The 27603-nt window shown below is 42.2% G+C and overlaps 1 protein-coding gene and 2 long non-coding RNA genes across 8 annotated transcripts in view; 2 read left to right on the top strand and 1 right to left on the bottom strand.

Moving 5' to 3' along the window:
• LOC115206336 (nuclear GTPase SLIP-GC) overlaps positions 1-11459 on the top strand; it is a 44981-nt gene extending 33522 nt beyond the window's left edge. For 4 of the 6 annotated variants that reach the window (XM_029773168.1, XM_029773193.1, XM_029773157.1 and 1 more), the window contains 10 exons: positions 97-181; positions 849-1000; positions 1106-1182; positions 1550-1755; positions 1977-2227; positions 2427-2546; positions 3202-3352; positions 9064-9105; positions 9379-9657; positions 10296-11459. In XM_029773168.1, the coding sequence (XP_029629028.1) occupies positions 97-181; positions 849-1000; positions 1106-1182; positions 1550-1755; positions 1977-2227; positions 2427-2546; positions 3202-3352; positions 9064-9105; positions 9379-9657; positions 10296-10312 (1380 nt within the window). In that variant the 3' untranslated portion in view covers positions 10313-11459. Of the gene's footprint in view, positions 1-96; positions 182-848; positions 1001-1105; positions 1183-1549; positions 1756-1976; positions 2228-2426; positions 2547-3201; positions 3353-9063; positions 9106-9378; positions 9658-10295 lie in introns of those variants that run through there. The other 2 variants (XM_029773176.1, XM_029773202.1) reach the window with 2 other exon arrangements.
• A 12704-nt stretch (positions 11460-24163) lies between these two features.
• LOC115206292 (uncharacterized) overlaps positions 24164-27603 on the top strand; it is a 38262-nt gene continuing 34822 nt past the window's right edge. Inside the window, exon 1 of the long non-coding RNA XR_003880771.1 lies at positions 24164-24534. This is a non-coding gene — a long non-coding RNA (uncharacterized LOC115206292). The remainder of the gene's footprint in view (positions 24535-27603) is intronic.
• On the bottom strand, positions 27182-27458 carry LOC115206298 (uncharacterized). Its single transcript, XR_003880772.1, has 2 exons — positions 27359-27458; positions 27182-27263 (listed from the first exon to the last, which is right to left on the bottom strand). It is a non-coding gene; the product is annotated as an uncharacterized LOC115206298 (long non-coding RNA).

Below are 27603 nucleotides of genomic sequence, written 5' to 3'. Positions count from 1 at the left end.
AACACCTGGTGCACAGCATTTAGACCTGGTTGTGGTAAAGTACAATTATCAGATAATGTGAGAGTGGACTAAATAATAATTTCTGTCCTACATTAGGATCACATTGTGATGCAGCTGAAGTGTAAACTACAAGAATCCATGGATCTCTCACTCAAGACCCCCAACAGCTCGTTTCTCCCAGGTAAATGAAACAGACCAAATGCTTTACCTATTCCAATATAGTTGAAATCAAGTCAAGTACTCGTCAGAACAAGGCTGGAAACCATGTCCACTTTATCTTGAGCTGCATTTAGCTTTTGTCATAAGTAAATGTTTTCAAGTTATACATTACTCACATTACTTACAATCTTGTTGTTTGTAAACAATTGAGTAATAACCCTTTATATGTTGGGTTATAAAAAAGTAAGACAACAATACAAAAACATTTCAGCATTTTTGTCTATGGCAGCCTAAAATGACTAAAGAAACCCCAATATTGGATGACAGCTAGATAGCTTTTTACTTAAAAGAGAAGTTCAGCATTTTACAACTTGATGTTAGACGGTTCCTCACCCTAAAAGTAGTCTATGAGCCAGGAGAAACTGTAATCCATGTTTGGTTTTCTATGAACACTCACTACAAACTTCAGCTAACTTTAGCCACCACAAGCTAACAAACAATATAAGTGATGGGGACATTTGAGCAAGTGTTTTTAATTAAAATGAAATGGTCAAATCACCTCAAAGTAACATCAAACCAAATACAGAGTTAATTTCAGGGGATTTGGCCAATATCTAACATGAAGTTCTAAAATCCTGAACTTCCCCTTTAAAAGTTGATACTTGTCCTGAATCCTTTCTCTTATGCAGATGATGTCACTGTGGAGTGTAACAAGATGAAGATGTACTATGAGAAACTGATGGGTTGCTCTAGTACAGTACAATTCACTCCAACATTGGATTTACACACAAAAACTACCGTATTTGAATCACAGTCTGGGAATGGTAGGAAGCGTGTGCAGGTATGTTTGTGGGGAATTGATTAACCACATCTCAACCATAGCAATTCAGTCAGAGTATTTGATCCCATGTACTAGGGTTGCCTGGTCTTCCTTTTTCTGTTACAGGTGTCAACAGGTGTAACAATGTTAACTCCTGAGATTGTCAAAGATCTTACAACACATAACCTCAAGCCTACGTATAGGTAACTATTGATCACTGAAACTTCCACTACTTTATCATGGCCTTTTCCTATGGTCATGTTTACCACTAATCCAGAGGAGGTTGGTGGGAGAAGCTATAGGAGGACGGGCTCTTTGTAATGGCTGGAATGAATAAATGAAACGGTATCAAACACATCAAACATATGGAAACCACACGTTTGACTCGGTTCCATTTATTCCATTCCTGCCGTTATAATGAGCCCGTCCTATAGCGCCTCCCACCAACCTCCTCTGTACCAATCAGTTCCACACAGAATCTACAAAGACATTAAGTCAAGAGTGGTTGACTCTTTTGATTAAAAAAAAATATTTTACAACTGTCAACTTTGCCCTTCATCTGCCTCGCAGGCTCCAATGCCCCAAGGCAGGTCTTTTCCAGTGCAGTTCCACTGGACTGGTGTTTCTGATGGAAGGGAAGGGAGATGTGGTTTACAAGGTGACTCAATGGGACAGGAGCCTCCTGGGCTCCATGACACCAGCAGGACCCCTATTCAGCATTGACTGTCCTGAGCAGTGTGTCCGCCAACTGCATCTCCCACACTGTATGTGTGATGGTAAGTGATGCATCACTGTATGTGTGATGGTAAGTGATTTCAGTATATTGATTGTTTTAATATGCAATATAAAGATAATTCTAATAATTCAATAATAAAATGGGTATGACATGACACTACCACTGAATAATACATTCAATAATAATACGTACTTTGGATGAGACTTACAGTAAATTAAAGCATTATTTACAGTCAATTAAAGCATTGTTCTTATTCTGCAGAGAAGGATGACAATTTGTCCGTGGCCCATGTTACTGATGGCAACATGGAGATTGTTCAGCCACTCAAGACGACTGCTACACACGTGATTGTAACCATCACACACCTCTCCCTCTTTGGCCTCATCAGAAATTGGTTCTCCTTCCTCCCGGTCCGAAGCCAGGTGCTGCTGTTCCTCCAACCACAAGGGAACAGACCCCAGAAGCACATACTGAATGTTATGTTGTTGCCCAAGAATGTGCCACTTTGTGAGGTAATATTTACAGTATGGAGGAATTCATTCTGCACACGGCAAGAGCTGTTTTGTAGAATGAAGTTGAATGTAGATATTGCTCTAGCTGGATAAATGGTGGTAAAATGGCTCATTACCATTACTTGATTTCTCTCAGAACTGTTAGTGTGAATGTATTTGATCAGTTTGCCTTGAAGTAATGCACCTTTATTCTTTGAAGGTGGAACATCAACAGAAAGGGAGTACTTTCATTCAATCCAGCTCCAACTGCACATTGACTCCTAGAGGAAAATATGGTCTCTGCTGTGAGCTGGTGGCAAATTCTACCATACAGCCAAAAGTAAGCATGGTCATCACATACTACCATACATTCCTATATGCACTGAGTGTTCAAAACATTAAGGACACCTGCTCTTTTCATGACATTGACTGACCAGATGAAAGCTTTGATCTTTTATTGATGCCACTTGTTAAATCCACTTCCATCAGTATAGATGAAGGGGAGGAGACAGGTTAAATAATATTTTTTGAGCCTTGAGACAATTTAGATATGGATTGTGTATGTGGGCCATTCAGAGGGTGAATGGGCAAGACAAAATATTTAAGTGCCTTTGAACGGGGTATGGTACAGTAGTTGGCTTGTGTCAAGAACTGCAAAACTGCTGGGTTTTTCACACTCAACAGTTTATCGTGTGTATCAAGAACGATCCACCACCCAAAGTACATCTTGACAAAACTGTGGGGAGAGGGGTTGTGACTCAATATTAGGAAGGTGTCCTTAATGTTTTGTACACTCAGTGTAAGTATTCCTTTGTGATGTGCTACTATTGGTTTGTGGTGTTGGGTATGATGTGTGGTTTTTATGTGCATGTACCTGACACCATGAAGTTCCCACAGGATAAAAAGTTCTATGTGCTATATGACCAGCTACAGTGTCTCAGTCTCTCTGTTACTGTCTATATTTGGCTAATATTATTTTTCATCTTGTGTTTCAGAGTGGGCAGTTTGACTATGACTACAGCCCAAACTTCCACCCCACATTTCAGGTGTTTTTGGACTGCATGTCGGGTGCAGAGAACATCAGACTGAGTCTTTTAGACAGAGGAAGTAACGACCAAAGAGTGTGGGAGTGTCTAATTCCAACAGGTTAGATCAAATGCCAGTTTGTTATGAACCTGTACACCCCTCACCCCTACTCATTTAAACTGTATTCAACACTGTACACCCCTCACCCCCTACTCATTTAAACTGTATTCAACACTGTACACCCCTCACCCCCTACTTATTTAAACTGTATTCAACACTGTACACCCCTCACCCCCTACTCATTTAAACTGTATTCAACACTGTACACCCCTCACCCCCTACTCATTTAAACTGTATTCAACACACTGTACACCCCTCACCCCTACTCATTTAAACTGTATTCAACACTGTACACCCCTCACCCCCTACTTATTTAAACTGTATTCAACACACTGTACACCCCTCACCCCCTACTCATTTAAAATGTATTCAACACTGTACACCCCTCACCCCCTACTCATTTAAACTGTATTCAACACACTGTACACCCCTCACCCCCTACTTATTTAAACTGTATTCAACACTGTACACCCCTACTCATTTAAACTGTGTTCAACACACTGTACACCCCTCACCCCTACTCATTTAAACTGTATTCAACACTGTACACCCCTCACCCCCTACTTATTTAAACTTTATTCAACACTGTACACCCCTCACCCCCTACTTATTTAAACTGTATTCAACACACTGTACACCCCTCACCCGTACTCATTTAAACTGTATTCAACACACTGTACACCCCTCACCCCCTACACATTTAAACTGTATTCAACACACTGTACACCCCTCACCCCCTACTTAATTAAACTGTATTCAACACACTGTACACCCCTCACCCCCTACTTATTTAAACTGTATTCAACACACTGTACACCCCTCACCCCCTACTTATTTAAACTGTATTTTCCACACTGTACACCCTTCACCCCCTACTCATTTAAACTGTATTCAACACACTGTACACCCCTCACCCCCTACTCATTTAAACTGTATTCAACACACTGTACACCCCTCACCCCTACTCATTTAAACTGTATTCAACACACTGTACACCCCTCACCCCCTACTTATTTAAACTGTATTTTCCACACTGTACACCCCTCACCCCCTACTCATTTAAACTGTATTCAACACACTGTACACCCCTCACCCCTACTCATTTAAACTGTATTCAACACACTGTACACCCCTCACCCCCTACTTATTTAAACTGTATTCAACACACTGTACACCCCTCACCCCTACTTATTTAAACTGTATTCAACACACTGTACACCCCTCACCCCCTACTCATTTAAACTGTATACAACACACTGTACACCCCTCACCCCCTACTTATTTAAACTGTATTCAACACACTGTACACCCCTCACCCCCTACTTATTTAAACTGTATTCAACACACTCTACACCCCTCACCCCCTACTTATTTAAACTGTATTCAACACACTGTACACCCCTCACCCCCTACTCATTTAAACTGTATTCAACACACTGTACACCCCTCACCCCCTACTTATTTAAACTGTATTCAACACACTGTACACCCCTCACCCCCTACTTATTTAAACTGTATTCAACACACTGTACACCCCTCACCCCCTACTTATTTAAACTGTATTCAACACATTGTACACCCTTCACCCCCTACTTATTTAAACTGTATTCAACACACTGTACACCCTTCACCCCTACTTATTTAGACTGTATTCAACACACTGTACACCCCTCACCCCCTACTTATTTAAACTGTATTCAACACACTGTACACCCCTCACCCCCTACTTATTTAAACTGTATTCAACACACTGTACACCCCTCACCCCTACTTATTTAAACTGTATTCAACACACTGTACACCCCTCACCCCTACTTATTTAAACTGTATTCAACACACTGTACACCCCTCACCCCCTACTCATTTAAACTGTATTCAACACACTGTACACCCCTCACCCCCTACTCATTTAAACTGTATTCAACACACTGTACACCCCTCACCCCCTACTCATTTAAACTGTATTCAACACACTGTACACCCCTCACCCCTACACATTTAAACTGTATTCAACACACTGTACACCCTTCACCCCCTACTTATTTAAACTGTATTCAACACACTGTACACCCCTCACCCCCTACTTATTTAAACTGTATTCAACACACTGTCCACCCCTCACCCCCTACTTATTTAAACTGTATTCAACACACTGTACACCCCTCACCCCTACTTATTTAAACTGTATTCAACACACTGTACACCCCTCACCCCCTACTTATTTAAACTGTATTCAACACACTGTACACCCTTCACCCCCTACTTATTTAAACTGTATTCAACACACTGTACACCCCTCACCCCTACTTATTTAAACTGTATTCAACACACTGTACACCCCTCACCCCCTACTTATTTAAACTGTATTCAACACACTGTACACCCTTCACCCCCTACTTATTTAAACTGTATTCAACACACTGTACACCCCTCACCCCCTACTTATTTAAACTGTATTCAACACACTGTACACCCCTCACCCCCTACTCATTTAAACTGTATTCAACACACTGTACACCCCTCACCCCTACTTATTTAAACTGTATACAACACACTGTACACCCCTCACCCCCTACTTATTTAAACTGTATTCAACACACTGTACACCCCTCACCCCCTACTCATTTAACCTCTACGGGCCACGGGGGCAGTATTGAGAATTTTGAAAGAAATATGTGCCCATTTTTAACTGCCTCCTACACCAACTCAGAAGCTAGGATATGCATATTATTAACACATTCGGATAGAAAACACTCTGAATTTTCTAAAACAGTTTGAATGGTGTCTGTAAGTATAACAAAACTCATATTGCAGGCAAAAACCTGTGAAAAATAGATTAAAAAAAAAGAGAATTTTGTGACTGTACTATTTAGTGTCATTGTTTTAAAGATACCACAGTGAGAAAGGATTCAGTTCGCAACTCCTACTGCTTCCACTAGATGTCAACGATCTTTAGAAAGTTGTTTGAAGCATCTGTGATAAATACACACCGAATTAGAAAGCTTACAAGTTGACACGTCATCACTTCATTTTTTGCGCCTGCGCATGAATCTGAGAAGAGTGCCTTTGTCATTATCGTTTATTCTAGACACTTGATAGGTTGTGTGAAAATATTACTGATGTTTACTGATGTTTCACGTTAAAAATGGAACAAAAGATTAGTGCTAAACAACGTTTGACATGTTTAAACAAACGTAAATAGATTATTTACTAGGTTTTCTTTAGTTTTTCGACGTGACTTTACACTGCCCACCTCATTTTGTGGGAGCCTACTGAACGCTAACTATTTGGACATAAATTATGAACTTTGTCAAAAGAAACCACATTTGTTCTGGACCTGGGATCTCTGGCAGCGCCTTCTGATGGAGATAATCAAAGGTAAGGGGATATTTAGAATGTTATTATCGATATTAGATGATGCTAATGCTAACGGTATAGCTTAGCTTAGCTTAGCATATAGCTTATTGTTGTTAGCATAGTACCCAGTTTATACAAAATGTGATTTCCCAGTAAAGTTATTTTGAGATCTGGCCCTTCGGTAGCAATTACGAGATGATAATATATTATTCTTTGAATGACAATATTATAATTTACCAATGTTTTCGAATAGTAATTCCGTGATTTGTAATGCTGGATTCACTGGGTGCATTCGAGCCGAAAAAAATTCTGAATTTCACCGCGACTGTAAATGCTGTTTTTGGATATAAATATGAACTTGATGGAACTAAAAATGCATGTATTGTATAACATAATGTCCTATGAGTGTCATCTGATGCAGATTGTCAAAGGTAAGTGCATAATTCTAGCTAGTTTTCTGTCTGTTGATGCCCTTCTTTGAATTGGCTAAACATTACACGCAGCTATTGTCAATGTACTCTCCTCACATAACCTAACTTTATGCATTCTCCGTAATGCCTCTGAAAATCGGACAGCGTGGTTAGATTTAGGAGATATATCTTTCAAATGGAGGAAAATAGTTGATTATTTGATTTTTTGAAATGATTACTCTTGCAGTTTTGAATTCCCCGCCATGGTCACATGACAATGAATCCCAATACCGGGATAAGATCGGGATAAGATCCTCACTGTATTCAACACACTGTACACCCCTCACCCCCTACTTATTTAAACTGTATTCAACACACTGTACACCCCTCACCCCCTACTTATTTAAACTGTATTCAACACACTGTACACCCTTCACCCCCTACTTATTTAAACTGTATTCAACACACTGTACACCCCTCACCCCTACTTATTTAAACTGTATTCAACACACTGTACACCCCTCACCCCCTACTTATTTAAACTGTATTCAACACACTGTACACCCCTCACCCCCTACTTATTTAAACTGTATACAACACACTGTACACCCTTCACCCCCTACTTATTTAAACTGTATTCAACACACTGTACACCCCTCACCCCCTACTTATTTAAACTGTATTCAACACACTGTACACCCCTCACCCCCTACTCATTTAAACTGTATTCAACACACTGTACACCCCTCACCCCTACTTATTTAAACTGTATACAACACACTGTACACCCCTCACCCCCTACTTATTTAAACTGTATTCAACACACTGTACACCCCTCACCCCCTACTCATTTAAACTGTATTCAACACACTGTACACCCCTCACCCCCTACTTATTTAAACTGTATTCAACACACTGTACACCCCTCACCCCTACTTATTTAAACTGTATTCAACACACTGTACACCCCTCACCCCCTACTCATTTAAACTGTATTCAACACACTGTACACCCCTCACCCCTACTTATTTAAACTGTATTCAACACACTGTACACCCCTCACCCCCTACTTTTTTAAACTGTATTCAACACACTGTACACCCCTCACCCCCTACTTATTTAAACTGTATTCAACACACTGTACACCCCTCACCCCCTACTTATTTAAACTGTATTCAACACACTGTACACCCCTCACCCCCTACTTATTTAAACTGTATTCAACACACTGTACACCCCTCACCCCCTACTTATTTAAACTGTATACAACACACTGTACACCCTTCACCCCCTACTTATTTAAACTGTATTCAACACACTGTACACCCCTCACCCCCTACTTATTTAAACTGTATTCAACACACTGTACACCCCTCACCCCCTACTCATTTAAACTGTATTCAACACACTGTACACCCCTCACCCCTACTTATTTAAACTGTATACAACACACTGTACACCCCTCACCCCCTACTTATTTAAACTGTATTCAACACACTGTACACCCCTCACCCCCTACTCATTTAAACTGTATTCAACACACTGTACACCCCTCACCCCCTACTTATTTAAACTGTATTCAACACACTGTACACCCCTCACCCCTACTTATTTAAACTGTATTCAACACACTGTACACCCCTCACCCCCTACTCATTTAAACTGTATTCAACACACTGTACACCCCTCACCCCTACTTATTTAAACTGTATTCAACACACTGTACACCCCTCACCCCCTACTTATTTAAACTGTATTCAACACACTGTACACCCCTCACCCCCTACTCATTTAAAATGTATTCAACACACTGTACACCCCTCACCCCCTACTCATTTAAAATGTATTCAACACACTGTACACCCCTCACCCCTACTTATTTAAAATGTATTCAACACACAGGATATAATAAATCTGACACAATTTTCTTCTCCACATCTTCAGATTTCGAACCACCTGAAGTCAATCTGATCAACCCTAATCCTGGTAGGGATTTGTTTTCTCTCTCATTGTCAATGGCTTTATGTCTGATATGGAAGTGTTTGATTATTTTGCGTAAGACAAGACTCAATCATTGTTATTGTTATGTACATCATCAAGTGATGAGTATTGTAAGAGAGACACATTCAGGTCATTAAATATGTTTTGTTGTATTTAGTGGCTTGTTATGTAGAACACAGTTGTTCTTGAGGGTTTTAGTTAATTATGGCTCTAATAATAAGACCTGGTTGTGTATGCATTTTCTGACATGAATCTCAGGTGCTGAGGCTGAATTGAACCAGCTCTCGGGTGAAGCGTTTGTGGATAAGCATATGGCTGATCTCATTCAGAGGGTCAAGATGGTGCTGCATGTAGCAGATGACCTGCTTGTGGAGAATATGATCCCAGATGAATTGTACTCAAGAATCCTCAGGGCTTGGACCAGTCAGGAACAAATGAGACTACTGTTGGATGCTGTACAAGCAGGAGGAACAAGAGTGAAATCTGCCTTCTACAAAGCTCTCCAAATCTATGAACCTCGTCTAGTCCAGGACCTGGGTAATATCAAACTCCTCTGGTCCCCTGTAGCTCAGTTGGTAGAACACAGTGTTTGGAATGCCAGAATAGTGGGTTCGCTTCCCACAACCACCCATATGGAAAAATATATGCAGAAATATATATAGTCCCTTCGGATAAAAGCGTCTGATAAATATCATATAATTTATTATTATTGCTCTCCCACTATGAGTACCTGAAACATGGAGGGACATTAGAACGGCCCCTGTAACTTGCAAAGCTTCCCAAAATAACCATAATATTTCAAATAGACGGCCCTCACTTACGGCTTGTACAGACATTAACTATTCGTCTGTCCATCAGATATTCAACTCATTTCATCGTGTTATCGATATTGCAGCATTGTGTGCATTTCATTCCCCCCATTATTTTGTTGCATAAACAATCACTGCCCTCTTACAGACATCATACAGTACATTTAAAGATCAGTTCCCAGATAATTCCTGATATAATATTGTAAGGTATTGTTGCAGAGTCCAGTGCAGTTTTGTGGACAGAGTGTGTGTTCATATGTGTGTATTCAGAGTGTGTATTCTCATAGTGTGTATTCTTATGTATTTTGATGGGAAGTATGTACATTTACAGTAACATTTCTAATCCCATTCTTCTACCAATGGCAGCAGCAGCTTCCCGCTGAAGAATGGGATGGCCTGGGTTGGTCCTCCGCTGGACAAAGGGCAGCAAGTGGTCCCTCTTCCAGAGCAGGATGTCAGAATACTACAGTCACTATGCTCCTAATCTGCATTGGCGTGTTGGGAGACATGTCTGACAGCAAGGTAGAAACTGGTGCCAAGTCTTTTCAGCCACCTGAGAAAGAACAGGTGCTGGCGTGCCTTCTTGATAAATGCACCAAGGAGTGGAATGTTACCACAAACACACCAGATTTCTTCAGGCTAGTAGTGTGTCCTAGTATTTACAATCATTTGTCTTTTGTCTTCGTAATTGCATTTTTCTTTGTAATAGGGTGGTGCATTTCCTCATTACTCTCATTCACTTATGTTAATGGAGGTGAATATAAATTACCATTTTAATGTTGACATTTAACACCATTCAGTTTCTACAAATGTGTTGAACTATAAGGGTGCAGAGTCATGTCATTAATAGTCAGATTGTATGTTTCTGACTGGCTACTCTGTTCTCTGGTGGTACTGTAGCCTACACAGGTCCATCCACCACAGAGATAGAAGGAAAATACATATCCTAGAGGGCAACCTTTAACCTTGTGATGGTCCAATTGTTGCTGTTTACCAACATTTCCATTCTATTTCTCTGAAATGTTGCCTTACTCTACATTTGGAATAGCAAGCCTCTATTGAAACAGTGTAGTCAGAACATTATATGCAATTTTGAGTATTGTCATATATTTTTCGGTTTAATTAATTGGTCTGAATTTTCATATCTTATCAAAAAGTCCTTTATTACTCAGATGTTTACTAAGTTTGTCTGCTTTTGAATGGAAGCATATTATTTGAGCTACTACAGTTTATTAATCATGTGTTGGTTTATTTTTCATTCATTCAAAGCATTCAGGTGACTGTTGTTTATGCTTGAATTATTGATTAATCCTTTTATACATGCTTTTATGCAGAAATAATAGCTGGATGTGTTTCTTTCCAATTGACCATTTAACCAAAATATGTCAATGTGATGTTATAACCTAATAGTTATGTTTAGTCATTTTGTAACTTGTTGATTATTGTTATGTCCGTTGTGGGGGAAATAGGATGTTTGAAAATCATGTCCTGCTATGGGTTTATTTCTCAATAAATAATGTCTATAAATAGTTATGGTGTGGCGATTCCCTTCACATGAAACAACATGGTGTAGTGTTTAGGGTGAGGAGGGTTAATGATTGTACTAACAAAATAGCTTCTATATGGTCAATACCAACGTTCAACATGATTAGAATTCATTTTCAAATTCCAAATATCATGGTTCTTATTACAAGAAATACAGCATGCTAAATGTATATTATCAACATGTAACACTGCCATACTACATCACCCCAGGTTTAAACAGGAGCATAAAGAGCTCTGCCTAACACATTATGCACAGGTTCTAACAATCCAGGTTGAGCTGACAAATGTGGAAATGAGCAAACCATCAGCAGGTAACAGTACAGTATCTATTTTCTCTGTTCTATAGAGTTAGTTAAAGACAAGCCCCACTCAACATGTAGATTAGTGAACCAGATGGACAAACATCACCCAACGTTCATCATCAACAGGACAGTAAATACTTACAACTAGAAAGTGGCAGGAGAAAGTCAGGGGGAAACTGGGCATCAAACTATTAATGATTCTTCAAAAACTGGGTCAAACTTAATGTCAAATCAAAACCAACAGCTCTATTTCCTCTCATCTGCTCCTTCCTCTGGGCGGCCACACCCAGGTCTCATCACACCTGATATTGATGAACCTCATCAGCCAATGAGAATGTTACACAACAAGCATGGAAAATAGTGCCAAGGGATTTGTCAACCATGTTACAAATGTACAAAACAAAGCACTTTTTGTATCTAATAACACACATTTCAAAGAGAAAGCAGAAATACCACACAACTACAAAATCAACCTGCAGGAGGCCATATGTATAATGTTGCTGTAACCTACTGATTTTAAAAGCAGGTTTATATGAGCATGAATTCAAGTCATGATTTTCATATGGTTGACCTTGTGGTTAGTGTTGGCTGAGCTGGTTCAGAAAAGGCTGTCCACACAGTGTACCTCCAGCTGATAGGTTACTTTGGTTTCAATTTCATGTTTTCTCACATCGACCAATAGATAATCTAGGTCTAGCTCAATCTCTTGAAAGGCTGCTACATCGCTGTACATAATGAATGGGGTGTTTTAAGACTCTACAATAGGCTTGTGTATCACCTGCATCTCAAACATGGAGTGTCATAGAGCACGTCTCTGTCATGGAGCACGTCTCTGTCATGAAGCACGCCTCTGTCATGGAGCACGTCCCTGGCATGGAGCACGTCCCTGTCATGAAGCACGCCTCTGGCATGGAGCACACCTCTGTCATAGAGCATGTCCTTGTCATGGACCACGTCTCCTTGTCATGGCGCATGTCCATGGCATGTAGCACGTCTCTGTCATGGAGCACGCCTCTGTCACGGAGCACGTCACTGTCATGGAGCACGTCCCTGTCATGGAGCACGTCCCTGTCATGGAGCATGTCTCTGTCATGGAGCACGTCCCTGGCATGGAGCACGTCTCTGTCATGGAGCACGTCCCTGGCATGGAGCACGTCTCTGTCATGGAGCACGTCCCTGTCATGGACCATGTCCCTGTCATGGAGCACGTCCCTGTCATGGAGCACGTCCCTGTCATGGAGCACGTCTCTGTCATGGAGCACGTCTCTGTCATGGAGCACGTCCCTGTCATGGACCATGTCCCTGTCATGGAGCATGTCCCTGTCATGGACCACGTCCCTGTCATGGAGCACGTCCCTGGCATGGAGCACGTCTCTGTCATGGACCATGTCCCTGTCATGGAGCATGTCCCTGTCATGGACCACGTCCCTGTCATGGAGCACGTCCCTGTCATGGAGCACGTCCCTGGCATGGAGCACGTCTCTGTCATGGAGCACGTCCCTGTCATGGAGCACGTCTCTGTCGTAGAGCATGTCTCTGTCATAGTGCAAAATACATAAGAAGACAGCAGTACATTCAACTGTCAACCAGATATATTCAATTGCACGAACCACACACAAAACACATTGATCTGCAGAGACCATTTAGATTGATAAATGGTGAGCACCATGAACCAGAGGGAGAGATTTCTCCAAGTCAACTGAAAACTATATTAGAAATAAATATCTTTAAATACTTTAAAAGCTTAGAAAAGTTCAGCACCATGAACCAGAGGGAAAGAGTTTTCTAAGCCCTTCAACTGAACAAAGACAAAAGCAAGGCATCACGGTGTGTGTGTGTTTGTGTGTGTGTGTGTGTGTGTGTGTGTGTGTGTGCGTGCGTGCGTGTGTCGTGAAAGTGCAATTCCGCATGTGAAAGTGAAATTTTGTTTTACATGTGAAATGGCAAATGTGATTTCCACGTAAACGTTTGTCACGTGAAAATGCAATTCCACTGAAAACTGAAAATCACATGTTAAAAGGTGGCGTTAATATGGTTTCAAATGAAATTTACGCTCAAATGGTAAAATATTTTGTAAGTGTGGTGGTGATGACATGAAAATATATTGGGAACGACATCCATACAAGCATTACAGTCCGATTCCACCCCCAACATAGTGTGAAATACACATTAAAACAATAGCCTAAATCTAGACTTATTCTGATAGGCGGTAATGAGGAGATTCCGGTAACGTGTGTGTTGAGTTATGGTTTTGGGCAAACTCAGTCTCAGTGCTTACATACTTCAGGTGCACAGCAACTGTAACTGAAATGACTGTTTATAATTAATGTCATTATTATTCCGAACTTAATTGAACTTGAGGAGGTTCTGGACATCTATTATATCTGATAATTGTAAGTCACTCTGGATAAGATTCTCTACTAAATTACTAAAATATAAAATGTCAAATGTAAATCTGATCTGGTTTATGGAACATGCTCTTTGTATGGTCACTTAACATCTATCCTGTGAACTGTCTTTTGAATGAGGAGATTAAAACAGAGATGCTTGTTCTAGGTCCCAAGAAACAAAGAGATCTTCTGTTGAATCTGACAATTAATCTGGATGGTTGTACAGTCGTCTCAAATAAAACTGTGAAGGACCTCGGCGTTACTCTGGACCCTGATCTCTCTTTTGAAGAACATATCAAGACTGTTTCAAGGACAGCTTTTTTCCATCTACGTAACATTGCAAAAATCAGAAACTTTCTGTCCAAAAATGACGCAGAAAAATTAATCCATGCCTTTGTTACTTCTAGGTTGGACTACCGCAATGCTCTACTTTCCGGCTACCCGGATAAAGCACTAAATAAACTTCAGTTAGTGCTAAATACGGCTGCTAGAATCCTGACTAGAACCAAAAGATTTGATCATATTACTCCAGTGCTAGCCTCCCTACACTGGCTTCCTGTTAAGGCACCTACAAAGCATTACATGGGCTTGCTCCTACCTATCTTTCCGATTTGGTCCTGCCGTACATACCTACACGTACGCTACGGTCACAAGACGCGGGCCTCCTAATTGTTCCTAGAATTTCTAAGCAAACAGCTGGAGGCAGGGCTTTCTCCTATAGAGCTCCATTTTTATGGAATAGTCTGCCTACCCATGTGAGAGATGCAGACTCAGTCTCAACCTTTAAGTCTTTACTGAAGACACATCTCTTCAGTAGGTCCTATGATTAAGTGTAGTCTGGCCCAGGGGTGTGAAGGTGAACGGAAAGGCTGGAGCAACGAACCGCCCTTGCTGTCTCTGTCACGTCCTGACCAGCAGAGGGCGTAATTGTGTTAGTTTTGGTCAGGATGTGGCAGGGTTTTTGTGTGTGTTAAGTGTTGTGTTGGTGATTGGACTCCCAATTGAAGGCAGGTGTGTTGAGTTGCCTTTGATTGGGAGTCCTATATAGTAGTGTGTGTTTTTCTTTGGGGTTGTGGGTAGTTGTTCTTGCATTGCGTTTTGTGTGCCTGCAAGACTGTTCCTGTCGTGAGTATCAGTTATTGTTTTTTCCCTGTGGACGCTTTACTTTTGTTTATTAAAAAACTATGAGTATCCACATACCCGCTGCGATTTGGTCTCTTCAACACGGCTACATTTGTGACAGAACTACCCACCACAAAAAGACCAAGCAGCGGAGAAGAGGACAGAGGGAAGTCAAGGAGGACTATTGGAAGCAGCGCGCTCGGGAGGAGATGGATTCCTGGTCGCTGGAAGTATTGGAGGAAAGGATTGACTGGACATGGGAGCAGTTGCGGGTCCACTGTGACAACCTGCCTGGGAGGCAGGTAGAACCCGAGAGGCAGCCCCAATAATATTTTTTTGGGGGGCACAAGGGCTATTTGGCGGGGCGAGATTGGAGCCCCAGGCCAGCTCCCCGTACCCTTGTAGGGCAGACTGGACAGGTCCCGTGCTTTGGGGTTGGGGCTGTGGTGAGGCCTGGGATTTTCAGGCCGGTAGGCACAGTACCAGCGCCCGGCATGTGCCAGGGCGAAGTAGGCATCGAGCCTGAAGGGGTGATGCCAACCCTGCGCTCAAGACCGCTGGTGCGCCTCTACGGTCCGGTGTTTCCCACTGTGCGCACTAGCGTGGAGGTGTGTGTCTCCAGGCTGGCACGTCCGGTACCAGCCCCACGCATCAGGCATCTAGTGCGTTAGCCCAGCCTCGCCAGTCAAGAGTCGCCAGAGCTGCCCGCCAGTCAAGAGTCGCCAGAGCTGCCCGCCAGTCAGGGGTCGCCAGAGCTGCCCGCCAGTCAGGAGTCGCCAGAGCTGCCCGCCAGTCAGGAGTCGCCAGAGCTGCCCGCCAGTCAGGAGTCGCCAGAACTGCCCGCCAGTCAGGAGTCGCTAGAGCTGCCCGCCAGCCAGGCCAGTCTCTGCCTGGCCAGTTTCCCCTCTTCAACTGGGATTCTCTGCCTCTGTTACGAATCCCTTTTTGCCCTGCAGTCTAGGGGGGATGGCAACGAGACCGTAACATAAATCATGCAAATTATAATCGGGACAAGTAACAGTGAGAACCAATAACCACAGACAACTACAATCTACCGTCAAACTCTAATGGTTTATTTATAAACACACGGTAATGGGGTGTGAGAAAAGGGGCTGAGCTGGACCCAAGCAAAGAAACAATAATCCAAAAACACCCCTAAGCTAGACTAGCCTACCTCAATAACAGCTAGCTAACTAACCAAAAATACAGTGGGTGGTCCGCCCAGTTCTAACTAGGGTACTTAGACAAAGTATTCCTACGGGTAATGTATGCCCATGGGCGACTTGTCTTGGTACCCCCTTTTCCCACCAAACAAACAAACAGTCAAACAACAAAACAATACTCACAGGATTACCGGACAAATGTGACATGCAGTTGCAAAAACAAAAGAGATCAATACAGAGAGAGAGAGAGAGAGAGAGAGAGAGAGAGCGAGCGATTGAGAGAATGAACACAAAGGTTGATCTGGGGAGAAAACAACTGACTGGGTTTTTAAACCAAGGGAAAGGGGCTGTGATAGGTTGAGGGAAAAGGAACAGGTGTCTTCTGATTGGGGACTGATTGATGTCTGATTGGGGAGTGATGATTGTCACCTGTGAGGGGAGAAGGAGAGAGAAGAAACACACACCGGATACATACACAGGATACTTGTATCCGTAACAGCCTCTACCCCTATTACGGGGGCTGAGTCACTGGCTTACTGGTGTTCTTCCATGCCGTCCCTGGGAGGGGTGTGTCACTCGAGTGGGTTGAGTCACTGACGTGGTCTTCCTGTCTGGGTTGGTGCCCCCCCTTGGGCTGTGCCGTGGCGGAGATCTTTGTGGGCTATACTCGGCCTTGTCCCGGGATGGTATGTTGGGTGCTAGAGATATCCCTCCAGTGGTGTGGAGGCTGTGCTTTTGCAATGTGGGTGGGGTTATATCCTACCTGTTTGACGCTGTCCGGGGGTTCATCGGATGGGGCCACAGTGTCTCCTGACCCCTCCTGTCTCAGCCTCCAGTATTTATGCTGCAGTAGTTTATGTGTTGGGGGGCTAGGGTCAGTCTGTCACATCTGGAGTATTTCTCTTGTCTTTTCCGGTGTCCTGTGTGAATTGAAATATGCTCTCTCTAATTCTCTCTTTCTCTTTCTTTCTTTCTCTCTCTCAGAGGACCTGAGCCCTAGGACCATGCCTCAGGACTACCTGGCTTGATGACTCCTTGCTGTCCCTAGTTCACCTGGCCGTGCTGCTGCTCCAGTTCCAACTGTTCTGCCTGCAGCTATGGAACCCTGACCTGTTCACCGGACGTGCTACCTGTCCCAGACCTGTTGTCCCAGACCTGCTGGAACCCTGACCTATTCACCGGACGTGCTACTTGTCCCAGACCTGCTGTTTTCAACTCTCTAGAGACAGCAGGCGCGGTAGAGATACTCTCAAAGATCAGCTATGAAAAAGCCAACTGACACTTACTCTTGTGTTACTGACTTGTTGCACCCTCGACAACTACTATGATTATTATTATTTGACAATGCTGGTCATTTATGAACATTTGAACATCTAGGCCATGTGCTGTGTGCTGAGAGCACAACTAGAATGGAACACTGATGCTCTGGTTGCATTTGAAACCCTTAAAAAGGAGATGCAAACAGCACCAGCTCTAGCAGCCCCAGACTACACTAAACCATGTTTGTTATACGTAGCAAAAAGGTGTGATAATTATGCAGCAGCTGTTAATTATCACACCTATTTGCAGGAAACATGTAGTGGTTATACAGGAAACATGCAGGAAACATGTAGTGGTAGGAAGAAACAGCCCATCGCTTACTACAGTTCTAAACTGGATCCGGTAGCTCAGGGTTACCCACCCTGTTATCAAGGGTTGGCAGCATTGCATTATGCTCATGACAAGGCGTCAACTATCACCATGGGATATCCCGTGATTGTAAGCACTCATCATAAAATAGTGGAGATGATAGAACAGGGTAAATTTGTGTTAACTAATGCTAGGACTTTAGACTACATGACTCTCCTCACTTATCCTGATGTCTCCATTAAAAGATGTAACACTGTCAACCCGGCCGAGAGAATCCCATTTGAGTTTGAAGGGAAGGCGCATGATTGTGTTGCAGAAGCCTTAACATTTACCAAACTGCGTCCAGACCTGGAATCCATTCCATTAATAGACAGAGAGGGAAGTAACATGGAGAACTACTTTGTGGATGGTTCTTGTTTCAAGGACTACACAGGTAATCATGCAGGAGTTGCAGTAGTTAAACAACAGGGGAAGGCTTTCACTGAGGAAATATTAGAATATTGTCCTCAACCCTGTTCAGCCCAGTTGGCTGAACTACAGGCACTGACTGCAGCATGTGTGCTAGGTAAGGGAAAGGCAGTTACTATCTATACTGATTCAGCTTACGCACATGGTGTATGTCATTTGTTTGGGGCAGTCTGGAAACAGAGAGGGTTTCAAAAAAAGTGATGGTACTCCCATTCAGCATCACGCGCAAATTGTTAAACTAATGACAGCTTTAATGTACCCTCGGAAACTAGCAATAATCAAATGTCAGGCGCACAAAAAAGGTAATGACTTTGTTATTAGGGGTAATAATGCAGCTGATGAAGCTGCCAAGAAGGCATCTAGATGTATTATCCCTATTTTAACTGCACCTTTGATGGATATGGTTGGCATCGTGCCAATTACAACTCCGGCTGAGTTGGTTCATACCTGGCTACAGAGGGGAGCCTCTGTTGATAGACATGGAGTATGGAGAACACATGACGGTGCCATACTTGCCACCACTACTTTATTGACGTTGCTGATTAATGATGCACATGATCTAGATCATTGTGCAAGGGGGGAGGTGATCAGAAAAATAAAAAACAAGGTTTTTGGTCACCTTATCTACAGGCAACAGTAGATGAGATCTTGTCAAAATGTGAAATATGTGCAAAAAATAACATACGTAAAGGTATAACTACGCCCATAGGTCACATACCGGTGCCAGAAGGTCCATTCCGACACATTGTGATGGACTACGTAGACAAAAACTAGAGGCCCCATATAGCTATCGAATAGATTATCAACAACCATATGAATGTTTTAACAGCACAGAAGGACAGAATGAGATGGGGAAATTCAAAGGCAAATGTGACATCACATGGCACCTAAATAAGGAAACCGTGTGGAACGCAGACACTCCGGGAAGGGCTACTTATCAAGCAGCCGGAAGTTGGATGGGAAAAATAATTATTCATGATAATTGTCAAAATCAAACTTTAGCACTGCCATTAATTAACCATATGAAGAACAGACTGTGGTAGTAGCAGATTTCTTCTGGATGTGTGGAGGGAAAAGACTAAGGGCAACACTACCAAAAGGATGGACAGGCCTTTGTGCAAGGGTTAGGTTGATTCAATAGGTAACTGCCACTGAATGGGATCCTAGTGATGCTAAGCAACAAACTACAAACAATAGAACAAGGAGAGACTATAAGTCTGACCCCAAGGTCTATTTGGATGCAATAGGACAACCCAGAGGAATCCCTAATGAGTTTAAGGCCAGAGATGAGATTAAATCAGGATTTGAATCTATATTTTTGTGGATAACACCGAACAAAAACTTAGAGTGGATTAATTATATCTATTATAATCAGCAGAGATTCATTAACTATACTGACTCCGCTTGAACTGCACTAGGGGAACAGGTAAAGGCTACCAGTAAGATGACATGGCAGAATAGACAGGCTCTCAACTGGCTCTTAGCAGAAAAGGGGGGTGTTTGTATAATGTTTGGAGATGAATGTTGCGCTTTCATTCCCAATAACACTGCACCTAACGGATCTTTCTCTATTGCTATGGCCAAATTTAAAGGATTAAGAGCAGAAGTAAAGGCTAATGCTGGGTTTGATACTCATGTTTGGGATTGGTTGGACCTGGCTATGGGAAAGTGGGGTGCTATGTTTGCTAGAATGGCTGTCATGCTGGGCGGAGGTTTAGTGGCATTAGGTGTTATATTTTGTTGTGTTTTGCCCTTGGTTAAATCTCTTGTGGTCCAGACAACAGTTAAGCAGATGTCAATGCGTAGAGCCAATCCAAGGGATGGGAGTGGTTTGAACGGTTATGTGCCTGATAGCTGGTTTGATAAGGATGGCATAATGCATCCGCCGGTGGTAATTAACCCTGTGCCTGGAAACCCTGGTCATTATACTATGGGTATGGAAAGCCTTGCAATGCTGTTGGAGGACCCCTCGATTGTCTTTTTGGTAATCCTAATTGCCTCTATGGGGTGACTTTGGGAAGTGGTTATGCTTGCCATGACTTTCGTAAAGATGGTCTTCCTGTTTATGCTAAAGTACCAGATTCGGATGATTATGCACTTGTGCATGTCCACAAAAAAATGTAATTTGCATGGTCGTTGCAAGTGGTGCTCCAAAAATAAGGATCATGTTGATCCTTTGTTCTATCTTATGTGTCAACGAGGGGATTGTCTTATCTGTCAGGATGAGGAATGTGCTCCAATAGTATAATTTCTACTATATCATGTTTGGCCTAATGTTTTGTGTTTGTTCGGGTTCTTATATATATATTTTATTTCAATTCAAGCTAGTTTTGCCTTCTAAAATAAGGATCACTTTTAATATGTTAGGTAACAGAGGGTATTCCGGTTACAAGTGTCTACAGACCATGTCCTTAATCTTCTAACAGGTTTTATTATCAATGATAGATCTTTTGTTAGAGAGGTGTCTGCGAGGGAGGATCATGTTAAAGTGCTTTATTTTAAAATTATGTCTTATTACTTTTATTTTTACAACTGAAGGTAATTTACTTTTACCAGTATGATATTCATTGTATTATTCTCTCTATATTCTACATAACTGAGATAACCTCAGGCAAGGTTATGTACTACTTGCTCTTTGATTCTTCATAGTATATTGGTTGATTAATAGTGTTTAATTTTTTATTTTGGACTGGATATTTTACTCCTATCCATGTTATGAATTGGAGATGTTGTCATAAATGTTGAAGCCGTGTTGAATGGACCAAACTGCAGGCGAAATGTGGATACTCATCTTTTAATGTAAAGAATAAATTAAAGCAAAGTATACACAGGAAAACAATGAAGACGGAACTCACGACAGGCTGACATGCTTACTACAAACAAAAAGACTAGCAGTGTTAGCACAACCACCCACAAACCCAAGTGACAAACATACTCCTAAATATATGACTCCCAATCAGGAACAACGATCCCCAGCTGTTCCTGATCAGGAGTCACAAGACTAACACAGAAACAGACATACTAGACAACACATACTACTCCCTCTGCTGGTCAGGACATGACAGATGTTTGGTCTAGTCAGTTTGTGTGCCCTATTCAAGTTCATTGTATGTATGAAGTTGCTGTCATTTCACCTCCATCCTCTTGGTGTCACTTAGATGGTGGTTTGTGGGACTAATTAGTCCCAGAGGAGGGATTTATGTGGGAGTTAATGTAGTGTAGCTAGGTGCAACTGCTATGTTAATATAATGTATCTAGGTACAACTGATATGATAAGGAAACAAGAACAATGTCTACATTGGTTGCATCTGGACATACATTGGCTGAGGCAATAAGTACATTGGTTGCATCCGGACATACATTGGCTGGGGCTATTAGTACATTTATAACAGCTGGACACAACTAATGAATGCATTAAGTCAAGACCATAAGTACATTTATGACAGTCAGACATACTAATGACAGAAGGACACAGGAAGGAGGATGGTGGTAAAATGACCAACAGGTGAAATATAAGTATACAATAAATGTATTATTTTTTGTATGACATAAGGGGTCCTGCCACCATTATAATTTAATCAGAAGCAGAGATGGGTGTTATTGTGCGTAAACAAGCAAAGAACTTGGACTAAAAGATAATGTTGGCAGAAGGACTAAGGGGAGTAATTGTATTTACATATGGGATGTACCCATATGCTGTATGTGTATAAAAGCAAAGCCTGTGCTGAGGAGAGTCAGTTGTGCCATGGACCAGCTCGGCTTTGCTACTTTGTATTAAAGCCTATATTGAATCCACAACTTCTTATAAGAGTGTTATATTGTTAAGACAATTTTCCACGACATATTCTATGGGATTGAGGTCAGGGCTTTGTGATGGCCACTCCGATACCTTGACTTTGTTGTCCTTAAGCCATTTTGCCACAACTTTGGAAGTATGCTTGGGGTCATTGTCCATTTGGAAGACCCATTTGCAACCAAGCTTTAACTTCCTGACTAATGTCTTGAGATGTTGTTTCAATATATCCACATAATTTTCGTGCCTCATGATGCCATCTATTTTGTGAAGTGCACCAGTCCCTCATGCAGCAAAGCACCCCCACAACATGATGCTGCCACCCCCGTGCTTCACGGTTGGGATGGTGTTCTTCAGCTTGCAATCCTCCCCCTTTTTCCTCCAAACATAACGATGGTCATTATGGCCAAACAGTTCTATTTTTGTTTCATCAGACCAGAGGACATTTCTCCAAAAAGTACAATCTTTGTCCCAATGTGCAGTTGCAAACCATAGTCTGGCTTTTTTATGGCGGTTTTGGAGCAGTGGCTTCTTCCTTGCTGAGCGGCCTTTCAGGTTATGTCGATATAGGACTCGTTTTACTGTGGATATATATACTTTTGTACCTGTTTCCTCCAGCATCTTCACAAGGTCCTTTGCTGTTGTTCTGGGATTGATTTGCACTTTTCACACGAAAGTACGTACATCTCTAGGAGACAGAACGCGTCTCCCTCCTGAGCGATATGACGGCTGTCTGGTCCCATGGTGTTTATACTTGTGTACTATTGTTTGTACAGATGAACGTGGTACCTTCAGGCGTTTGGAAATTGCTCCCAAGGATGAACCAGACTTGTGGAGGTCTACAATGTTTTTTCTGAGGTCTTGGCTGATTTCTTTTGATTTTCCCATGATGTCAAACAAAGTGAGTTTGAAGGTAGGCCTTGAAATACATCCACAGGTATACCTCCGAATGACTCAAATGATGTCAATTAGCCTATCAGAAGCTTCTAAAGCCATGACATCATTTTCTGGAATTTTCCAAGCTGTTTAAAGGCACAGTCAACTTAGTGTATTTAAACTTCTGACCCACTGGAATTGTGATACAGTGAATTATAAGTGAAATAATCTGTCTGTAAACAATTGTTGGAAAAATGACTTGTGTGATGCACAAAGTAGATGTCCTAACCGACTTGCCAAAACTATAGTTTGTTAACAAGAAATTTGTAGAGTGGTTGAAAAATGAGTTTTATTGACTCCAACCTAAGTGTATGTAAACTTCCGACTTCAACTGTATGTGTGTTTAATGTTAATATAAGGCTAATATTTCTAACTTTTTGTCTGCATTTATGTGTGTGTGTAGTCTTACTGTGACTCTCTCTGACTGGACCCTGTGTAGTCTTACTGTGACTCTCTCTGACTGGACCCTGTGTAGTCTTACCATGACTCTCTCTGTTACGGATACAGGTATCCTGTGTGTATTTGTTTTCTCTCCTTCTGCCCTTGTCACAGGTGGCAGTCATCAGTCGCCAATCAGACGCCAATCTGAAGACACACCTGCTCCTTTTCCCTTACCCAATCACATCCCCTTTCCCTTGGTTTAAAAACCCAGTCAGTTCCTCTCTCTGTCTCTTTCTCTCTTTTGTTTTTGTGCCTACTTCTCACATAGTCTGTATCATGTGAGTATTTATTGCTGTGGCGTATGGCTGTTTGTTTGTTGGTGGGAAAAGGGGATCCCAAGCCAAGTCACCCTTGAGCATACATTACCCGTAGGAAAACCTTTGTCTAAATACCCTAGTTAGAACTGGGCGGACCACCCACTGTATTTTATTGGTTAGTTAGCTAGCTGTTCTTGAAGCAGGTAAGACTAGCTTAGGGGTTTTTGGATATTTATTATTTCTTTCCTTGGGTCCAGCTCAGCCCCTTTTTCCCACACCCCATTACCGTGCGTTTGAAATAAACCTAAAGTCTTTGATGGTAGGTTTAGGTTGTCTGTGGATTTCTTTTAGTTCTCACTGTTCCTTTTCACTGTTATGATTTGCATGAGATATGTTACGGGTCTCGTTTCCATCCCCCCTAGACTGCAGGGCAAAAGGGGTTCGTAACATAACATGGACCCTCCGCTGCTGTGGTTCTGGGAGGAGAAGTCAGCCAGTCTGTTGTTGCCATTGAGCCCTTCTGTGGTCTGCAGATGCAGGCTCCACCGCGACATCCTGGGTGAGTTGAACACGGGAGCGATCTGATGCGCCTTCTCAAACTCTAGGGCCACAGTCGAGTAGCTGGAGCTAAGGACAGAGGGGGGGGGGAGAGAGAGAGAGAGCAAGGGAAAATATATTAGATGGCAAGAGAGGGAGGGAGAGAGATAAACAGAGGCGTGGTGAATTAAGGTACTGTGTGACTCAATCACAGTGCCTGAGCTTCTTATAATTTGCTGTAAGACAGAGGCCTTGGTCAGATCAGCACTTCTGTGGTTTCAGCTTACCTCAACATGAAATCAATAACCCTCTCCCTCTGAGTCAGTCAGGGCCAGTATTCATAACAGTTAACATTTTAATTAGCACCTAAAAGGCTAAACTGATCCCAGATCAGCACTCCTACTCTAAGAGCTTTATTAATGCAGGCCCAGGGCTTAGTTAGCATAACATGATTAATACGGACATTCCCAACTTCCTCCCATCCATTGACTGTATCTTAGTCACACCTATAAACTAGAGAGAGACACCTTTGTTTTGTAAACAACAGCAACACAGCATTGGGACAGCTGTAGCAGCTCAGTAGGGAGAGAATGTTACCATAGGAACTGTTCCTGGAGCTGAACACCAGGCTCTCTGGAAATGACTCACCCAATAAACACGAGGAAAGAATACAAATGGAGAAAGAACGAGGTCTGCGTGTGAAAGAGGAGAGGCCCAGACAGATGGATAACCAATTTGTAAGTCGCTCTGGATAAGAGCGTCTTCTAAATGACTTAAATGTAAATGATAATGGATAAGGACACCATGTACCAGTCCTGTGTGGCTTAGTTGGTAGAACATGGTGCTTGCAACACCAGGGTTGTGGGTTCATATCCCACAGGGGACCAGTATGAAAATATATTAATCTTTTGGATAAGATCATGTGAAATAATATACCAGTTTGAGCCAGTAAGATTTGTAAATATTGTGAATATAGAACTGAACACTACTGCAGCAGTAGCTAGAAACTCTCTTTGACTCACTCATACCAGACCACACCCCCTGGCTGAGTATGCAGGCAGGGCTAAGACCAGTGCCAACATTCCATCATAGAACATCTAAATCATTATTGCCACATTGGCTCTTAGAAACAGATCCTTTCAGAGTATACTTGAGTCTTGTGTATTACACACGCACAAAGGTACTAAAAATCGTGATTTAATGTTAAACACACAGCAGTAGGGTAATATTATCCTACAGTAGGTTGGGACTCCTCTCCTTTGTACGTCAGTTGTCTAAATCCCCCTGACAGACAAGCAGGGCAGTTGAGGAGGAGAAAAGCATCTCAGCTGACTGACTGTGTTCAAGAACTTCCCTTCCTGTAATGGAGATGGGAGGCGGGAACAAAATGTAAGCACAAACACATGGTCTCATTCAATGTTGCAACCACAACAGTGAGAGTCCATAACACCAAGTTCTGAACAACAACATGTGGCAGCCATTTAAAACAATACAACACAGAAGGAAGAACTGGGGGTGGGTCCCACACACAGCCAGGCTGTTCTCAGATGCCACTCCTTCTCTAAAGGCCCCCAACATATTACAGTTTTTCCCAATTGCTAAAACACAATTTTGCAAACTAGGCTGGTTTTATCAAAATACTTAACACAATTCACAAAACCACACACCCAAACTGCAAAATACCTCATATATCCTGCAAAATGAAGCACTGCAACCAAAACTACATATAGCATTATCAAAATCAAACGTTTGCACGAAATGGCACACACTTCATTCATATTACCGGATTTTTGTCTAACCAACTACACACTGTTGGGCATAATGAAAAGCACTCTCATCTTTATGTTTTGCCATAATACTAAAATAGTTCAAATTGTAGAAAATTCTTCAGATGCACAGAAATATTTGCAGATACACATGCTGTTGAAACATTTTATTTTTCACCAAACAAGTCAGTGCAACATATGCACAGCAGACATATTTATATTGGACTGAACAAAAAAACAGTAAACTGAAAAAGAAAATTGCAGAAAATATGTGCAGAAAAAATATATATAAAAAAAAAAGAGGCAAGAAAAATAATTTGGCAGCATCTTGCCGCACAGCTGGGTCTGGCCACAACGCCTCGTCCACATCACAGGCAATATCTTCCCTTGCCAGACATCGAGGGAAGAAGCGCCTTGAGTGCCTTATCCATCCCTGAATCGCACCCACATCAATCTCATTACATGCCTCTTCCATAGCCTGCACAAGAGGCATGCGCACAAAGGGCTGCCGGTCGTATACCTTCCACCACCATGCCGAAAATAACTCTTCTATGGGGTTCAGAAATGGTGAGTATGGTGGGAGGTATTGCACGAGAAATGGTGGGTAGTCAGCAAACCAGTTTTGGACTGGGGCTGCACGATGAAAGCTCACGTTGTCCCATACTACAACGTACCGGGTTCTTTGATGGTCTGCATCATTCTAACGCTCTGGTGGTATGAGAATGTTGTGGAGTCTGTCCAGAAATGTGAGAATATGGGCTGTGTTGTATGGTCCAAGGTTGGCAAGATGGTGGAGGACACCATGCGTATTGGAGATGGCAGCACACATTGTGATGTTCCCACCACATTGGCCAGGAACATCTATAATGGCTCTGTGGCCAATGACGTTTCTCCCCCTTCTTCTGGTCTTTGCTAGGTTGAACCCAGCCTCATCTATAAAGATGAACTCATGTGGGATTGCATGAGCATCCATTTCCAGTACTCCCTGAAAACAAAGAACAAAAGCAATCAATATGGTGTTATCCAGTACACTGGGAAACAATGTTGCGTGTAGTGTACTGCAGTCAATATTGTACTTACATCCACATATGCTCGTCTGACCTCTGTTTCTTTGAGAGTTTCTCTCAAACGGCACCTTATAAAGTTGTTTCATTCTGATTTAGTTTCGATTGAGAATGCGAGCCAATGTGGACAGACTGACTCGTTGAATGTTGTTGAATATGGTGTTGTCTTGGATGATGTGGCTTTGAATTTCTCGTAATCTGATTTCATTATTTTCCAAAACCAAGTTTACAATGGCAGCTTCCTGTAACCCGGTGAACATT

The sequence above is a fragment of the Salmo trutta genome, chromosome 1, assembly GCF_901001165.1.
Source record: "Salmo trutta chromosome 1, fSalTru1.1, whole genome shotgun sequence".
Classification (NCBI taxonomy): Eukaryota; Metazoa; Chordata; class Actinopteri; order Salmoniformes; family Salmonidae; genus Salmo; species Salmo trutta.
This window is presented reverse-complemented; position numbering and strand designations above follow the sequence as displayed.